The 16167-nt window shown below is 44.3% G+C and overlaps 1 protein-coding gene across 2 annotated transcripts in view; it reads left to right on the forward strand.

Moving 5' to 3' along the window:
• Positions 1-16167, forward strand: part of si:ch211-278j3.3 (E3 ubiquitin-protein ligase RNF19A) — a 103648-nt gene that overhangs the window by 78727 nt on the left and 8754 nt on the right. For both annotated transcript variants that reach the window (XM_041187863.1, XM_041187862.1), the window contains exons 6-7: positions 3968-4130; positions 15990-16104. In XM_041187863.1, the coding sequence (XP_041043797.1) occupies positions 3968-4130; positions 15990-16104 (278 nt within the window). The remainder of the gene's footprint in view (positions 1-3967; positions 4131-15989; positions 16105-16167) is intronic.

Consider the following 16167-nt stretch of genomic DNA (forward strand, 5'->3'; position numbering starts at 1 on the left):
ATTTGAGAGCACCCACGAACACATAAGACAGGCAACTGAGTCTGCCCACAAATATTATCTATGTAAAGAAGTGCTACAGCACATTAAGAAATGTTCAGACCAGGCACACATACCCATTTTCTCCCTTACGGTAATATCTATCACAGTGTTAATGAGATGGGTGATGTTGGAAAACCATACCTCTGACTTTTGAAAGAAATGGTTCATTAATTTTCTAATCTAATCTGTCCTAAAACAGATATTGGATTTTATCAAAGACTGGAGCTCTATCTTCAAGATTTGTCCATGTATTTCTATAGTTTTTAGCTTTTCTATGAGACATTAGGCCAAAAGCATTTTGAAAAAGGCTGAAAACATTGCAATTCTCTTTCCTCAGACCTTCTGATGCTCTGTAATTTCTCAGAAAGGCACCAGCTGTTTTAAACGTTAATCCTAATTGAAATCCATCCTCCTCCTCTTTGATTATCCAAGTTATCTGATAAATTGCAGTAATCTATATACATAGTGACAATGGTTTGTACAGGAGAAATCCATTTTGTCCAACTCCTTGGTTAGTTTTATTCTGAGATTCTGGAACTAATAGCCTGTTATCCTCTTTTCTAATAGGAACGTGTTCAGTCTTTTTAAAATAAAAGACTGCAAAATTCAATAAGTTGCTGGCAGTCTCCTCCACAGTTTGATTATACTCCGATTATTCTGTCCCCTAGTCCTTAGTCATTTTTTTTTTCATATCTATGAGAATCTTTAACGGTTAAATAAACTGTTATAAAAAAAACACTTCACCATGGCTCAGCTTAGTATCAATTAGCACTCTTCCTTCTCCACATTCACTTCCTGTCCAGAGGGAAAAAAGAATTTCAAACTGAGAACTTGTCTAAGGTCACTGTGCTTTATAAATTTAGTGTTGAGTATCAATTAAACTGTCATTTGCTGATGTTTTCTTTGGGACACAGAAGAACATTCACGTCCTGATGAATGCTACACAGGAATTAATTCAGTTGACTTAAAAGTATCTGAAGTCAATTTTAGTAATATTAACATATTATCGGCCATCTAGAGGCTACCATGATGCCTTGTTGTGCAGATGCTTGGATGTCTGTTTAGCAGGCGGCTTTAGAAGGAGAAGGAAAATCCAACCTGCACAAGGAAATGTGTAAAATATGAGGTAAATGAGAAGGTTTGAGGATTCCAAGGTTTGGCTTAAGATTGTTCAACAATTAAATCTGTACCTTTAGCCTAGGACTATAATAAACCCCAGCCAAGCCACAGTGTGTATATTAAAGACAAAAACAGAAATACCTGGAAAAACTCAGCAGATCTGGCAGCATCTGCGGAGAAGAACAAAGTTGACGTTTTGAGTCCTCATGACCCTTCAACAGAACTAAGTAAAAATAGGAGACGGGTGAAATATAAGCTGGTTTAAGGTGGGGGGGTGGGGGGACAAATGGGGGGGTTGGTTGTAGGGACGAGCAAGCAGTGATAGGAGCAGATAACCAAAAGATGTCACAGACAAAAGAACAAAGAGGTGTTGAAGGTGGTGATATCTAAAAGAATGTGCTAATTAAGAATGGATAGCAGGACACGCAAGGTGCGGATAGCAGGACATGCAAGGTGCAGATAGCTCTAGTGGGGGTGGGGTGAAATAAGACTAAAAGGGCATAAAAGGTATAGAATTAAAAATAATGGAAATAGGTGGGAAAAGAAAAATCTATATAAATTATTGGAAAAAAACAAAAGGGAGGGGGAAGAAATGGAAAGGGGGTGGGGATGGAGGAGGGAGTTCAAGATCTAAAGTTGTTGAACTCAATATTCAGTCCGGAAGGCTGTAAAGTGCCTAGTCAGAAGATGAAGTGCTGTTCCTCCAGCTTGGGTTGAGCTTCACTGGAACAATGCAGCAAGCCAAGGACAGACAAGTGGGCAAGAGAGCAGGGTGGAGTGTTAAAATGGCAAGCGACAGGGAGGTCTGGATCATTCTTGCGGACAGACTGAAGGTGTTCTGCAAAACGGTCCCCAGTCTCCGTTTGGTCCCTCCAATGTAGAGGAAACCACATTGGGAGCAACGAATGCAGTAGGCTAAGTTGGGGGAAATGCAAGTGAAATGCTGCTTCACTTGAAAGGAGTGTTTGGGCCCTTGGATGGTGAGGAGAGAGGAAGGGAAGGGGCAGGTGTTGCATATTTCGCGTATGCATGGGGAGGTGCCGTAGGTGGGGTTGAGGAGTAGGGGGTGATGGAGGAGTGGACCAGGGTGTCATGGACGTCAACTTTGTTCTTCTCCACTGATGCTGCCAGACCTGCTGAGTTTTTCCAGGTATTTCTGTTTTTGTTTTGGATTTCCAGCATCCGCAGTTTTTAAAGGTTAAAGGCTGCCATTGTCCAAATTAGGGTTTGGCCAGTACATCCCTTGACTACTTGCAAAACCTGCCTTCTGAAACTACTGCATACCTAAGTGTGGTTGGTTTTGCTACTTAAGTGCTGTGGAAACAAGCAAAAAATAGGCTAGATTTCACAGCACAAAAAAAAACACATTGACTAGAATAATATTATAGAACCAGGCCTTGAAACTGTTTTTATATTGTTTTTATTTTTATATCAGTGTGTATATTATTTGCCTATCCCAGTCCAGCTAGTAGTTTGCACAAGAAAATGTTCTGAACTCCAGAATAGACCCCATGCTCAATCATTGATATTGTAAAAATTAATTTTTACCAGTTCACTAAGTGGGCTAAGAAACCGCTATGGAAACAATGTTCTTAGTTCGGTAGTTAGGAAGGCAAATGCAATGTTGGCATTTATTTTGAGAGGACTAGAATATTAAAGCAGGGATGTGCTGCTGAGGCTTTATAAGGCTCTGGTCAGACCACATTTAGAATATTTTGAGCAATTTTGGGCCCCGTATCTCAGGAATGATGTTCTGGCCCTGGAGAGGGTCCAGAGGAGTTTCACGAGAATGTTCTCAGGAATGAAAGGCTTAACATATGAGTAACGTTTGAGGACTCTGGGTCTATACTAGAAGGGTGAGGGGGGATCTGATTGAAACTTACAGAATACTGAAAGGCCTGGATAGAGTGGATGTGGGGAAGATGTTTCCATTAGTAGGAGAGACTAGGACCCGAGGGCACAGCCTCAGAGTAAAGGGAAGACCTTTTAGAGCAGAGATGAGGAGAAACATCTTTAGCCAGAGAGTGGTGAATCTATGGAATTCATTGCCACAGAAGGCTGTGGAGGCCAGGTCATTGAGTGTATTTGAGACCGAGAAAGATAGGTTCTTGATTGGTAAGGGGATCAAAGGTTACAGGGAGAAGGCGGGAGAATGGGGTTGAGAAACTTATCAGCCATGATTGAATGGCGGAGCAGACTCGATGGGCCGAATGGCCTAATTTATGCTCCTATATCTTATGGTCTTCTTGACAGGAGTAATTCTGCAGCGTTTGTAGTAATTGTTGGGGCCCTGAAGTAGAGAACAACCAAACACTACTCGAGAACACATAAAGCACACACAAAACGTGCACTTCAGCTTCCGATATGGCAACATTCACCAACTTATTGGAAAACGTTCCTATATGGGTGACAAAACCTCATGTCTGCAACAGACATCTGGCCCTTTGCCAATGGAAAATCTGCAAACACCTGTTTGAAACACCTTTTCTGGATGCAGCCAACACCAAATCTGCTGTGCTCAGGATAACCATATCCATGCAAGTCCGCCACCAAAAAGGTAAGTCCCAACCACCTTGCAGACACTGGACTGGTGTCCACGGCTTGCAAGCAATATGCTGATGAGCCCCAAGGTGCAATTTCAGGTGATAAGCTTCAATACCATTGTACTTTATGTACCATTTTATTTCCTTTTTAAGTAGGTTCGCTAATACATATACTTCCTGCATTCATGGTTTGTGGAAGTCACAAGACTTTGTTTCCTTAGGAACACAAACTCATGTTAACTTTATTTGTTTCCTTATGTTCACAGTCCCTCTGGCTGCACATTCTGGGGCAAGAAACCCTGGAGCCGGAAAAAGAAAATTTTCTGGCAAGTGGGCATGTTGGTTGGTGCTCCAATTGGAATTACGTTGATTGCTGGCATTGCTGTTCCAGTTATGATGGTTGGGCTCCCCATCTATGTTGGCCGAAAGGTAAGGGAACATCCGATCAAATGAACATGTGCTGTTGTTAAGACCCTTTAGACTTGGCAAAATTTCTGATACATTATCATTGGAATACCTTCCTTCTGCTTTGTTGGCGCTGTGGGATTGCAGTATTGCATTTCTCTATAGACTTGAAGCTGCTGCAGTTAGAAGGAAGTGTTAATGGGTGGAATTTAATAAGTGTGACGTGAGTCTCACCCACTGGTTGGAGAACAGGTGGGAACCCCACATTGCTTTTCTCTAGGAGGCCTGATTAAATTATCAGGTAATCATGCATTTACCTGGATAGCGTCAGGCCTCCCACTTAAGTAAGATCTTAGGGTGGAATTCATATCCCTGAGACCTGCCAGCAAATCAGAGGCCAGCAGCTATCCAGTACCAGCAGTAGTGGCCTGCAGGAGGGTTTAAACCATGCATCCCCAGGCAGGCGAGTGTGGGTATCTTTGGGGAGTAGATTGCAGCTAATGGGAGTGGAGGGGACTTGACAGCAAGGCCAGGGAACTGGCTTCCTGTAGGGGCCCTTCCTTCCCATTGCCAGGTCCCTCTATTTGGCACAGAGTCCCACCCCTCCCCCACAATAGGGCACTGGCAATCATGGCAAGATTTGCTGGGCAACCTCCCCAGATGGCGACTCCCCTGTCTTGCACTGGTTGAATACCAACAGTGGCAAATTGAGGCCCCTAATTGACTAGTTAAGAGCCTCCAGGAGGGGAGACCATCCTCCATCCATCCCACCTAGAGCTTGAACAAGTTGGGGGGTGGGGAGTGGTAGGGGGAGGAAGTTGGGAGGGCTGTGGGGTCCCCACTGCTCACCCTCCCCATGCCCAAACAAATGCTACTTCCACATCTCCAAACTCACTTTTGGGATGTGGGGGGTACTGTGGAGACATGAAATTCTGCCCAATGCCTTTCCTTCCTCTGTATATTTTACAGCTGCCAGCAAAGGAGAAAGGGCCAAGGGAAACCTGCAGACTCTGATAGCAGCATACACTTTGTCTTCCCTAATGTGTCCCCACCATCCACACCCCAAGTAGAAACTTGAACATACCACTTCGCCACTTCCCCTCACTGAGAATCACTGGAGCCATTTGTCTTTCTCTTTTTTTTTCGCCCTGCCAATTTAGCATTTGCCACTTACTCAGCTAAGTAACATTTTAGCATGAAATAAAAACAGAAAATGCTGTAAACACTCAGGTGAGGCAGGATCTATGCGGAGTGAACAGAGTTCAGAGTGCTTACTCTTGTCCAGCTATTGTCACGTTCTGCTTTCTGACCTTAATGCCACCATCAGCACCTTCTTTAGCTAGTACCACTGCCACTAACACCTCTTTGTCCTTTCGTTCATGACATCTCTCCTTTGCCTCCACCTATCGCTGGCCTTCTATCCAGTTTCACCTGCTCCACCCCCCCTTAAACAGTATAAATTTCATCACATCTTTACTTCTCTTTAGTTCTGAGGAAGAGTCATACGGACTTGAAATGTTAACTCTGTCTTTCGCTCCACAGATGCTGTTAGACCTGTTGAGTTTTTCCAGCATTTTCTGTTTTTGTTCGATTTCCAGCATCCACAGTATTTTGCTTTTATCTTGGTGTTTAATTCACTGCGACTTCTCTTCCAGGAAAGCCTACCTTGACGAAGTACTGCTCTTCTCTCCGACAGAATTTCCGTTTGTCTCTTTTTGGCCTGTTCACCTTCATTGCTTTCCATTTCCCTCCTGGTGTTTGACAAGGTGTTGACCAAAACTTGCTTTCACTGCCATATTTCCTTCCTCAGTGACTGTCTCTGTCTCTGACTTGCCCCACCTGAATTCCAACTGAAGTTCCATTCCTCATGTTTCAAATTCACCCAGGATTATAGGTATCTTGGTGGCATACAACATTCCTCGGACTGCTGTTCTCGCCGCAGCCTGAGATCCACACTCAGTGCCATGTACCACCACATGAACACACTTGACCTCTCCCTCCAGCAGCACCGACTCACCCTATCTCAAAGCTGTCCTTGAGCCCAGTTTCATTTTATTCTTCGTTTCATCTGACACCTTTACAAGAAACTTTGTCTCTTTCTTTCAGGTGCTAAGGAACGCAAGTTCTAACAACTCATTGATACCAATGCCCATCCAGGACCTCCACCCCTTCCCATCCCTCTGACCCCATCCCGCCTTCTAATCCCAGCCCTTGCGGTGTATTCACCATACCCTCTGACCTTCCCCTCTCCTATGCTGAACGTTTGGCACTCAGCAAAGGACTCAGTTTCATACCCTTATGCCATCACCTCAATGAATTCCGGGCTCAGCATGATGCTGAACTCTTCTTCCGCCACCTTCGTTTCCATGCTCACTTATTTGGGCAGGAATCATTCCCCCCCCCCCCACCCCCGTTCAACAGATCCTTTCTCCTGCCTCCAGTAATCTCCCTCCACCTGGACCCCTCCCTCTGGCCTCTTACCTGCTCTTGATCTTTTCATTGAGAACTGTCGGTGTGACATCAGCCGTCTCAATTTCTCTGCTCCTCTCACCCACTCTAACCTGTCTCTTTCTGAACTTGTTGCACTCCGTTCTCTCAGGTCCAACCTTGACTTCATTATCAAACCTGATGACAAGGGTGGTGCTGTTGTTGTCTGGTGTACTGACATCTACCTCGCAGAGGCTGAGTGCCAACTCTCAGACACTTCTTCCTACCTCCCCGGCACCATGACCCCACTAACGAACATAAAGCCATTGTTTCCAGGACCGTCGCTGACCTCATCTCCTCTGGAGATCTTCCCTCCACAGCTTCCAACCTTACAGCCTCCAAGCCCTGGACAGCCTGCTACTACCTACTCCCCAAAATCTACCAACTGGACTGTCGCAGTTGATCGATCGTGTCAGCCTGTTCCTGCCCCACGGAACTCATTTCTCCCTATCTTGACTCCGTTCTCTCTCCCCTTGTCCAGTCACTTCCTACCTACGTCCACAATTCCTCTGCCCTACATCATATCAACAATTTCCAGTTCCCTGGCCCTAACCACCTCTTCTTCACCATGGACATCCAATCCTCTGCACCTCCATCCCCCACCAGGATGGTCTGAGGGCTCTCCGCTTCTTCCTTGAACAGAAGCCCGAACCATCACCATCCGCCACCGCTCTCCTCTGTCTGGCTGAACTTGATCTCTCATTGAAAAATTTGTCTTTAAACTTGTCTCACTTCCTCCAAATAAAAGTTGTGGCTATGGGTACCTGCATGGGCCTGAGTATACCTGTCTCTTTATGGGCTATGTGGAACATTCCTTGTTCCAGTCCTGCTTAGGCCCCCTCCCGCAACTCTTTCTTCGGTACATCGATGACTGTTTCGGTGCCGCTTCATGCTCCCACCTTTATATTTCTTGTTTTATCCTCACTTTTTATCCTATTTTCTATATTTTTTTCCCACCACCGACTTCTCCCTCCACCCCACCCCCACTAGGGCCATCTATCACTTGTTCATGTTGTTCTTTCCAGAGCACTTACCCTTGTCCAGATATTATCACATTCTGCTTTCTGACCTTAATGCCACCATCGGCACCTCTTTTAGCCAGTACCACAACCTTTAACACCCCTTTGTCCTTTTGCTAATGATGTCTCTCCTTTGCTTCCACCTATCGCTGGCCTTCTATTCAGCTTCACCTGCTCCACCCCCATTAATTGGTATAAATTTCATCACATTTTTATTTCTCTTTAGCTCTGAAGAAGGATCACACGGACTTGAAATATTAACTCTGTCTTTCTCTCCACAGATGCTGTTAGACCTGCTGAGTTTTTCCAGCATTTTCTGTTATTGTTTCAAATTTCCAGCATCTGCAGTAATTTGCTTTTATCTTAGAACAGAGTTCATGTTCATATTTGTGCTCATTTTCTCTGACCTCAATTTGAGCTTCATCTACTGTTACTCTTTAAGTAGTTTTCTGAATTTGCTTTCATAATGTCGGCTGTGGCTCAGTTGAATGCACTGTCATCTCTGAGTAGGAAGGTTGTTGGTTTAAGCCCTACTCTGGGACTTGAGCGCAAAAATCAAGGCTGGTGCTCCAGTATTGAAGGAGTGCTGTGTGACAAGAGGTGCTGTCCTTCAGAATAAATGTCAATGGGAAGTCCTGACTATTCTCTCAAGTGGATGTAAAAAATCCAATAGCACTATTTAGAAGAAGAGTAGGGAGATTATTCCTGGTGTCCTGGCCAATAGTTATTCCTCAATCAATGTCATGAGTAGGCCATTCGGCCTCTCAAGCCTGCTCTACCATTTAATAAGATCATGGCTGACCTGATAGTAACCTCAAATCTGCATCCCACCTACCCCCGGTAACCTATCACCTCCTTGCTTACCAAGAAGCTATCCACATCTGCCTTAAAAATATTCAAAGACTCTACCTCCACAGTATTTTCAGGAAGAAAGTTCCAAAAACTCACAAACTTCTGAGAGAAAAAACTTCACCTCATCTCTGTTTCAAATGGGCGACCTCTTATTGTTAAACAGTGATCCCTAGTTCTAGATTCTCCCACAAGAGGAAACATCCTTTCCACAATCACCCTGTCAAGTCCTCTCAGGATCTTATGTTTCAATCGAGTCACCTCTTACTCTTCTAAACTCCAGCAGATACAAGCCTAGCTTATCCAACCTTTCCTCAGAAGAGAACCCACACGTTCCAGGTATTAGTCTGGTAAACTTTCTCTGACTTGCTTCCAGCTCATTTACATCCTTCCTTAAATAAGGTGGCCAATATTGTACACAGTACTCCAGATGTTGCCTCACTACTACTCTATATAACTGAAACATAACCTCTCTATTTTAGTATTCAATTTCCCTCACAATAACTGATGACATTCTATTAGCTTTCCCAATTACTTTTTGTACCTGCATACTAGCCTTTTGTGATTCATGCACTAGGCCACCCAGACCCCTCTGCTTCTCAGAGCTCTGCAATCTCTCATCATTTAGATAAAATGTCTTTTATTCTTCCTGCCAAAATGGACAATTTCACATTTTCCCATGCTATATCCCATTTGCCAGATCTTTGCCCACTCACTTAACCTATCTATGTCTTTTTGTAGCCTCCTTATGTCCTCTTCACAACTTACTTTCCTACCTATCTCTGTGTCATCAACGAATTGGTCAACCATCACATCTGTTTGGGGGAGGCGATGGTGTGGTGGTATTGTTGCTGGGCTAGTGATCCAGAAATCCAGGGTAATGAATCCTGCCACGGCAGATGGTGGAATTTGAATTCAATAAAAATCTGGAAATAAAAGTCTAATGATGACTATGAAACCATTATCGATTGTCATAAAAACTCATCTGGTTCACTAATGTCCCTTCCTTAGGAAGGAAATCTGGTCTGGTTGACATGTGACTCCAGACCAATAGCAATGTGTTTGACTCTTAAGTGCCCTCTGAAATGGCCTAGCAAGCCACTCAGTTGTATCAAACCGCTACAAAGTCTCAAAAAAGGAATAAAACCGGACAGACCACCCGGCATCAACCAAGGCACTGGAAACAACAACGGCAAACTCGGCCCTGTTGACCCTGCAAAGCCTTCCTTACTAACATCTGGGGGCTAGTACCAAAATTGGGAGAGCTGTCTCGCAGTCATCCTCACGGAATCATATCTTACAGATAATGTCCCAGACACCACCATCACCATCCCTGGGTATGCCTTGGCCCAGTGGCAGGACAGACCCAGCAGAGGTGGTGGCACAGTGGTATGCAGTCAGGAGGGAGTTACCCTGGGTGTCCTCAACATTGACTCTGGACCCCAAGAAGCACCAGGTCAAACATGGGCAAGGAAATCTGCTGATTACCACATACTGCCCTCACTCAGCTGAGAATCAGTGCTCCTCCATGTTGAACACCACCTGCCATTCCTGCACATTACTGAGAACCAGTGTCGCTGACAACTGCAGATGTCTAGGGACCTGGTGGCTCACATCTGCCACTTACTGCAGGAATTGGCACTGAGGGGACATGGAGGGTATCCAGTGCCAGTGGTTGTGAAAGTGACCACGGCGCTCAATTTCTATGCCAGTGGCTCCTTTCGGGGCTCCACAGGTTACCTCTGGGATTTCACAATCCGACACCCAAAAATGCATCCATGAGGTCACGGACGCCATCTTCCCCATGGCACACAAACTTCGTGCATTTCGCCCAGGACTGGGACAGCCAGGATGCAAGGGCCATTGGATTCATCCTGATCTCGGGATTCCCACAGGTACAGGGTGTGATTGACTGCACTCATGTGGCGCTCAGGTCTCCAGCTCTACACACAGTGGACTTCATCAACCGCAAAGGCTTCCACTTACTGAACGTGCAGCTCTTGTGCGACCACCAGAAACGCATCCTGCAAGAATGCACATGGTTTCCAGGGAGCGTGCACGCGCCTACATCCTCAGTTGCTCGTAGATCCCTGCAGTCTTCCAGGGTCCACAAATCCTCACCGTCAGAACAGGACTGCTTCCGGTCACCGCCAGCCAGCTGGATGGCTGTTTTCAAATTCTGTGAGAAATTTGAATTCTGGTATCCCTCCACCTGTCCTCGACCTTTCCCTCCTGTTGTCAGCTAGCTTGTCCTGTATGGATAGAGATGGGGAGAGTGTATCAGGACACCTGCCAGGGTAGATGATAAGTATGCCTGGCCTGTGTGAGTGGTCCCACGGATGGGATGAGGACAGTGACGGTGTGTGTGAAACAGTGAATGGTGATGTCCCTTGCACTGGCAGTGAATGAGGGCCCAGTGGGTGTGTGGTGGGTCTGTGAGTGTGTGAGTTGGGAGTGATGAAAAGAGTTACTAACCCTGGTGGAATAGAGGAGATCTGTCATCCTTTTTGCAGCACTGAGTGGCTGTCCTCCTCTGCAGGGCGTTCACACTGACCACCACTGCCACCGCCACGCAAGTCGGGCTGATAACATTGCCACCCATCCTGCAGCAAGAGTGGGGGTAGAGCACGTCCCGGCGGGCCTCCAAGGCATCCAGCAGTCATTTGAGGGACCCATTGTTGAAGTGGGGGGCTGCTGCCTTTTTTCCTTTCGCTGTGTCTCCTCGGCGGCTGGTGGCTGCCTTTTAAAGATGGTGGCCAATGTGATGCAACCGCGGAGTGATGGCAAGCGGGCGAATGAGAGCCCGCCTGCCATGGAAATGGTGTGTTTTGCGGGAGTGAATATATAATGAGGCTGGCTCGAAAAGATACCATTTTCATTGGCCGGGAGGACTCCATTTTACCCTCCCTCCACTGCACTTAGTGCAATTCTGGGAAAATTCAGCCTATGGTCTCAGACCCACTCCTCTCTCCCTCAAACTGAATGTAAAATTCAATCATATTATGGTCACTGCTACTTAGGGGCACCTTCACTGTGAGATGATTAATTAATCTATCTCGTCGCACAATACCAGGTCTAGTATAGCGTGCTCTCTGTTTTTTTGGCTCCAGAACATGCTGTTCTAAGAAACTATCCCAGAAACATGTCACAAAAAAACAGATTATCTGGTTCATTATCACAATACTATTTGTGGCAGCTTGCTGTGTTCAAACTGGTTGCCATGAACACACTTCAAAAGTACGTTGTTGTCTTGAAAGCAGGGTTCAAAATGCATGGGGGCAGTAGGCGAATTCACGCTCGCATTCCCCTAAAACACCCACAAAAAATCAATAACGGGAGTGACAAATGAGAGATAAGTCACCTCCGTACATGGGAAAGACAGAATCTGAGGAGCTGCTCCTCCAGTCACAGATTCTGTCTCTCCTATGCTCAGTGCTCCACACACAGGTTCCCTCTCTCTTGCTCTTGCTGCTGCTCAAGTGAGTAGAATCCATGATTGGAGGAGGAGTAAAGGTGGGAGAGTAGGAACATGTGATTCGAGGAGCTGGAGCTGTTATTCTAGCTGGTCACGCTGCCACCATCACTAATCACTTGAGAGGAAGCTATTTTCAACTACACAAGAATTAGGAGAAGGATTAGGCCATTCGGTCCCTCGAGCCTGCTCCACCATTCAATAAGATCTTGGCTAATCTGATTATGGTCTCAACTCCACTTTGCTGTTTGCCCCCATAACTCTTGACTCCCTTATCGATCAACTAGAATGTATTTTATTACTGGAATGTTTTTTGTATCCTCGAGAGTTAAAACAGAAGCAAAATATTTGTTCTTTCCATCCACATATCCTTATAATCTTCTATTAACTCCCCACTGTAAGTCTCTAGAGGAGTAGCACTCACTTGACCTATTCTTTTCCTTTTTAAGCATCTGTAGAAACTCTTGCTGTCTGTTTTTATGTTCTAGCTAGCTTCCTCTCATATTCTAATTTCTCTTTCTTCATAAACCTTAGTCATTCTCTGCCATTCTCTATATTCTGAGCAATCATCTGACCTGCCACTCATCTTTGCGCGGTTGTATGCTTTTTCCTTGAGTTTGATACTTTCCTTAACTTCTTTCATTAATCACAGATAGTTTGCCCTCCCCTTAGAATCAATGTTTTCCTACTACAAAGAAAAATTCTGATTATTCTGAAATATACCCTTAAATGTCTGCCACTGCTTCTCTACTGATGTATCTCCTAGCCTAGTGTCCCAATTAACTTCAGCTAGCTCAGCTTTCACCCCCACATAGTTGCCCTTATTTAAGTTTAAAATACTAGTCTTGGACCCACTCTTCTCCCTTTCAAACTGGATGTAAAATTCAATCATTTTGTGGTCACTGCTACCTAGGGATGCCTTCACTCTGAGGTCAGTAATTAATCCTGTCACATTATACATTACCAAGTCTAATATAACATGTTCTTTGGTTGGTTCCAGGATGTGCTGCTCTTAAAAAAAAAACTATCTCAAAAGCATTCTAAGAACTCCTCATCCAGGCTACTACTGCCAATCTGATTTTTCCAGTTTGTATAAAGTAAAACCATCCGTGATTATTGCTGTCCCTTTATCACAAGCATCCAATATTCCTTCTTGTATACTTTGTCCTACATTGTGGTTACTGTTAGGGGCCCGTAGACCTTTCCCACTGGTGACTTCTTTTCCCTACTATTCCTCATCTCCACCCAAACTGATTCTACATCCTGATCTCCTGAACCAAGGACATCTCTAAATATCACACCAATGGCACCCTTGATGAACAGTGCTACCCCTCCACCTTTTCTTCCTATTCTTCTTGAATGTCATATACCCTTCAATATTCAGGACCCAATCCTTGTCATCCTGCAGCCATCTGATCTGATAGCCATGGCTAACTGATCATATTTATTTACTTCAATGTGCGCTATCAATTCAGTTACTTTGTCATGAATGCTACGCGCATTCAGATTCAGAGCCTTTAGTTTTGTCTTTGTTATCGTTGTCTTGACTATTTGTGTATTCTTAGGTTTTATCTCTGTCTCTTCCTGCTATTCTATAACCCTCATTTCCCATATTACTATTGTGGTCTCCTGTGTCGAATCTACCTCTTGATTTGCCACATTGACCCCAGCTTGATCCCGCACCCAGATTGTTTGGATTAAAGCCCTCTCAACTTCCCTAGTTGTGCGATTCACAAGAACACACATCCCAGCACAGTTCAGGTGTAGACCATCCTAACGGTAAAGTCCCTACTTTCCTCAGCACTGGTGTCAGTGCCCCATGAACCAGAACTCAGTTCTCCCACACCAGCCTTTGAGCCATACTTTTGACAAGAGTGAATCTAACCATCGCCCCATGACATTCAATGGCATTATCATCACTGAGTCCCCCACTATCAACATCCTGGGGGTTACCATTTACCAGAAACTGAACTGGACTAGCCATATAAATACTGTGGCTACGAGAGCAGGTCAGAGGCTAGGAATACTGTGGCGAGTAACTCACCTGACTCCCCAAAGCCTGCCCACTATCTACAAGGCACAAGTCAGGAGTGTGATGGAATACTCCCCGCTTCCCTGGATGAGTGCAGCTCCAATGACATTCAAAAAACTCGACACCATCCAGGTCAAAGCAGCCCACTTGATTGGCACGCCATTCACAGACATTCACTACCTTCACCACCAACTCTCAATGGCAGCAACGTGTACCATCTACAAAATGCACTACAGGAACTCACCAAGGCTCCTTAGATATCACCTTCCAAACCCACAACCGCTACCATCTAGAAGGGCAATGGGTAGCAGATACATGGGAACACCACAACCTGGAAGTCTCCCACCAAGCTACTTACCATCCTGACTTCGAAATATATCATCGTTCCTCCACTGTCACTAGGTCAAAATCCTGGAACTCTCTCCCTATCAGCACTGTGGGTGTACTTACACCACTTGGACTGGAGCGGTTTCAGAATGCAGCTCACCACTACCTTCTCAAGAGCAATTAAGGATGGACAATAAGTGCTGTCCTAGCTAGCGAAGCCCTCGTCCCATGAATGAATGAATAAAAAAAAGCTCATGTTAGTTTCAAGCCCCATAATTTTCAAAGAGTGAAGCCCATGTTGCATGAAATGCCTGTTGATAATTTAGTGCTTGTTGCCTGTTCTAATGGTACTAACTTATCCTGTAAGTCCAGTCCTTAAAGTATTTCCTGTTTCCCCTCTATACAAGATCTGGAACTGTTTGCATGGGATTGCATAGACTACATTGTGTTATTTGCATGTAATCTTTTGATTTATAAAGGCAGTTTTCCTTGTTCATGTTTTGTGCCTTTTTTAAGACCTTTTAAGCGTTTGCTTGTTTCACATTGTGTCCTCACTCTGCCCCTATTTTTTTATTAGACCCAAATGTAGGAAGGGGATTATAGCTTCATCTTGTCTGTCAGGCTGGGGAAATGTATTATACATATTTCATACAGCCAGCATACCTCTGTCTGTTTCTATATATGTGTACATACTTTTAACAATGGACATTTGGAAGTATGGCATTAGGGAATTACTGTTGGTGAGTTAACCACCTCTCTGAAGTGATATGTGTCTTTCACATAACTAGGGTGCTTCTGTGATAAAGGGTTTTAATCCACTTCTCGTTAGGGTACGGATGATCATATGAGGAGCTGCATTAGCATGGGGAAAAAAACCACTGGAATGTGCAGTATTTGTGAATTAAATCATATGTCATCTGATTGCTGTGTGTATACTCCTTGTTGCACTGTTGGATCTTTGGAAGTCAGTACCCTGATGTGTTTATGCGCACTCACTTTAAACAGAACTATTGAGTGGAAGGAAACTTGAAATTGGTCCAACAAAACCAAAGAATATAGGCGAGTGCTAATTGCTTGCAATTAATTTTTAAGAAAGGCTGCGGATGTGAGACTCATTCCCAATAAGTTACCTTGTGCTAAATAGCTAGAATTTTCATTTTGGAAACAGAGCATGGGAGATTTAATACAGTCTTCGGTATCTGTGCTACCTTAACTACCTAAAGAAGAAAACCCAGAAAAAAAAAAGTTCAAAACAAATACAGAAGCTAATGCTACTACATGACTGCATCACCTAATAGTGAGAATGTAAAAGGAGACCCTGAACATCAACAAGTAGCCCTCAAGAAAAGCCCTGGAAAAAAAAAACATGTTTTGACCCCTGCTGTAAAGGTGGCCATGAAAGGCACTATGTAAAAGACTTTCTTTTTTGATTTTCTAGATGGAGATTGTTTCTTGTACTTCCTATGCAGCATTGCCAGCTAGCTTCAGCTGTGTTTAATGCTCTTGATTGTGGTAGTATTTCACCAAAAAGAATCCAGTAAACCTGCAATGCCCTCTTAAATGGGTGTTACCAATAGGATCTTAGAAGGGGCTACATAGTTATTAATATGTGCTACTTTGCTCAGATTTGAAACAATGTGGATTTTTAAGATAATTTAAAACTAATATAACTAAAGTTCATTCTTGTACCTTTTTAGATTTACAGCCGTTGTGAAAGTAATAAGATATCAAAACATAGACGGAGACTTGCTGTAGCTGGAGGCGTGGTTTTATCCATTATTGTGTCCCCTGTGTTAGCTGCAGTGACAGTCGGTAAGGTTAAACTTCAAGACCAGAATATTAAAATGGTTCTTTAACTCTTAACTAGATAAAATG

The sequence above is a fragment of the Carcharodon carcharias genome, chromosome 5 (genome assembly GCF_017639515.1).
Source record: "Carcharodon carcharias isolate sCarCar2 chromosome 5, sCarCar2.pri, whole genome shotgun sequence".
NCBI classification, from domain to species: domain Eukaryota; kingdom Metazoa; phylum Chordata; class Chondrichthyes; order Lamniformes; family Lamnidae; genus Carcharodon; species Carcharodon carcharias.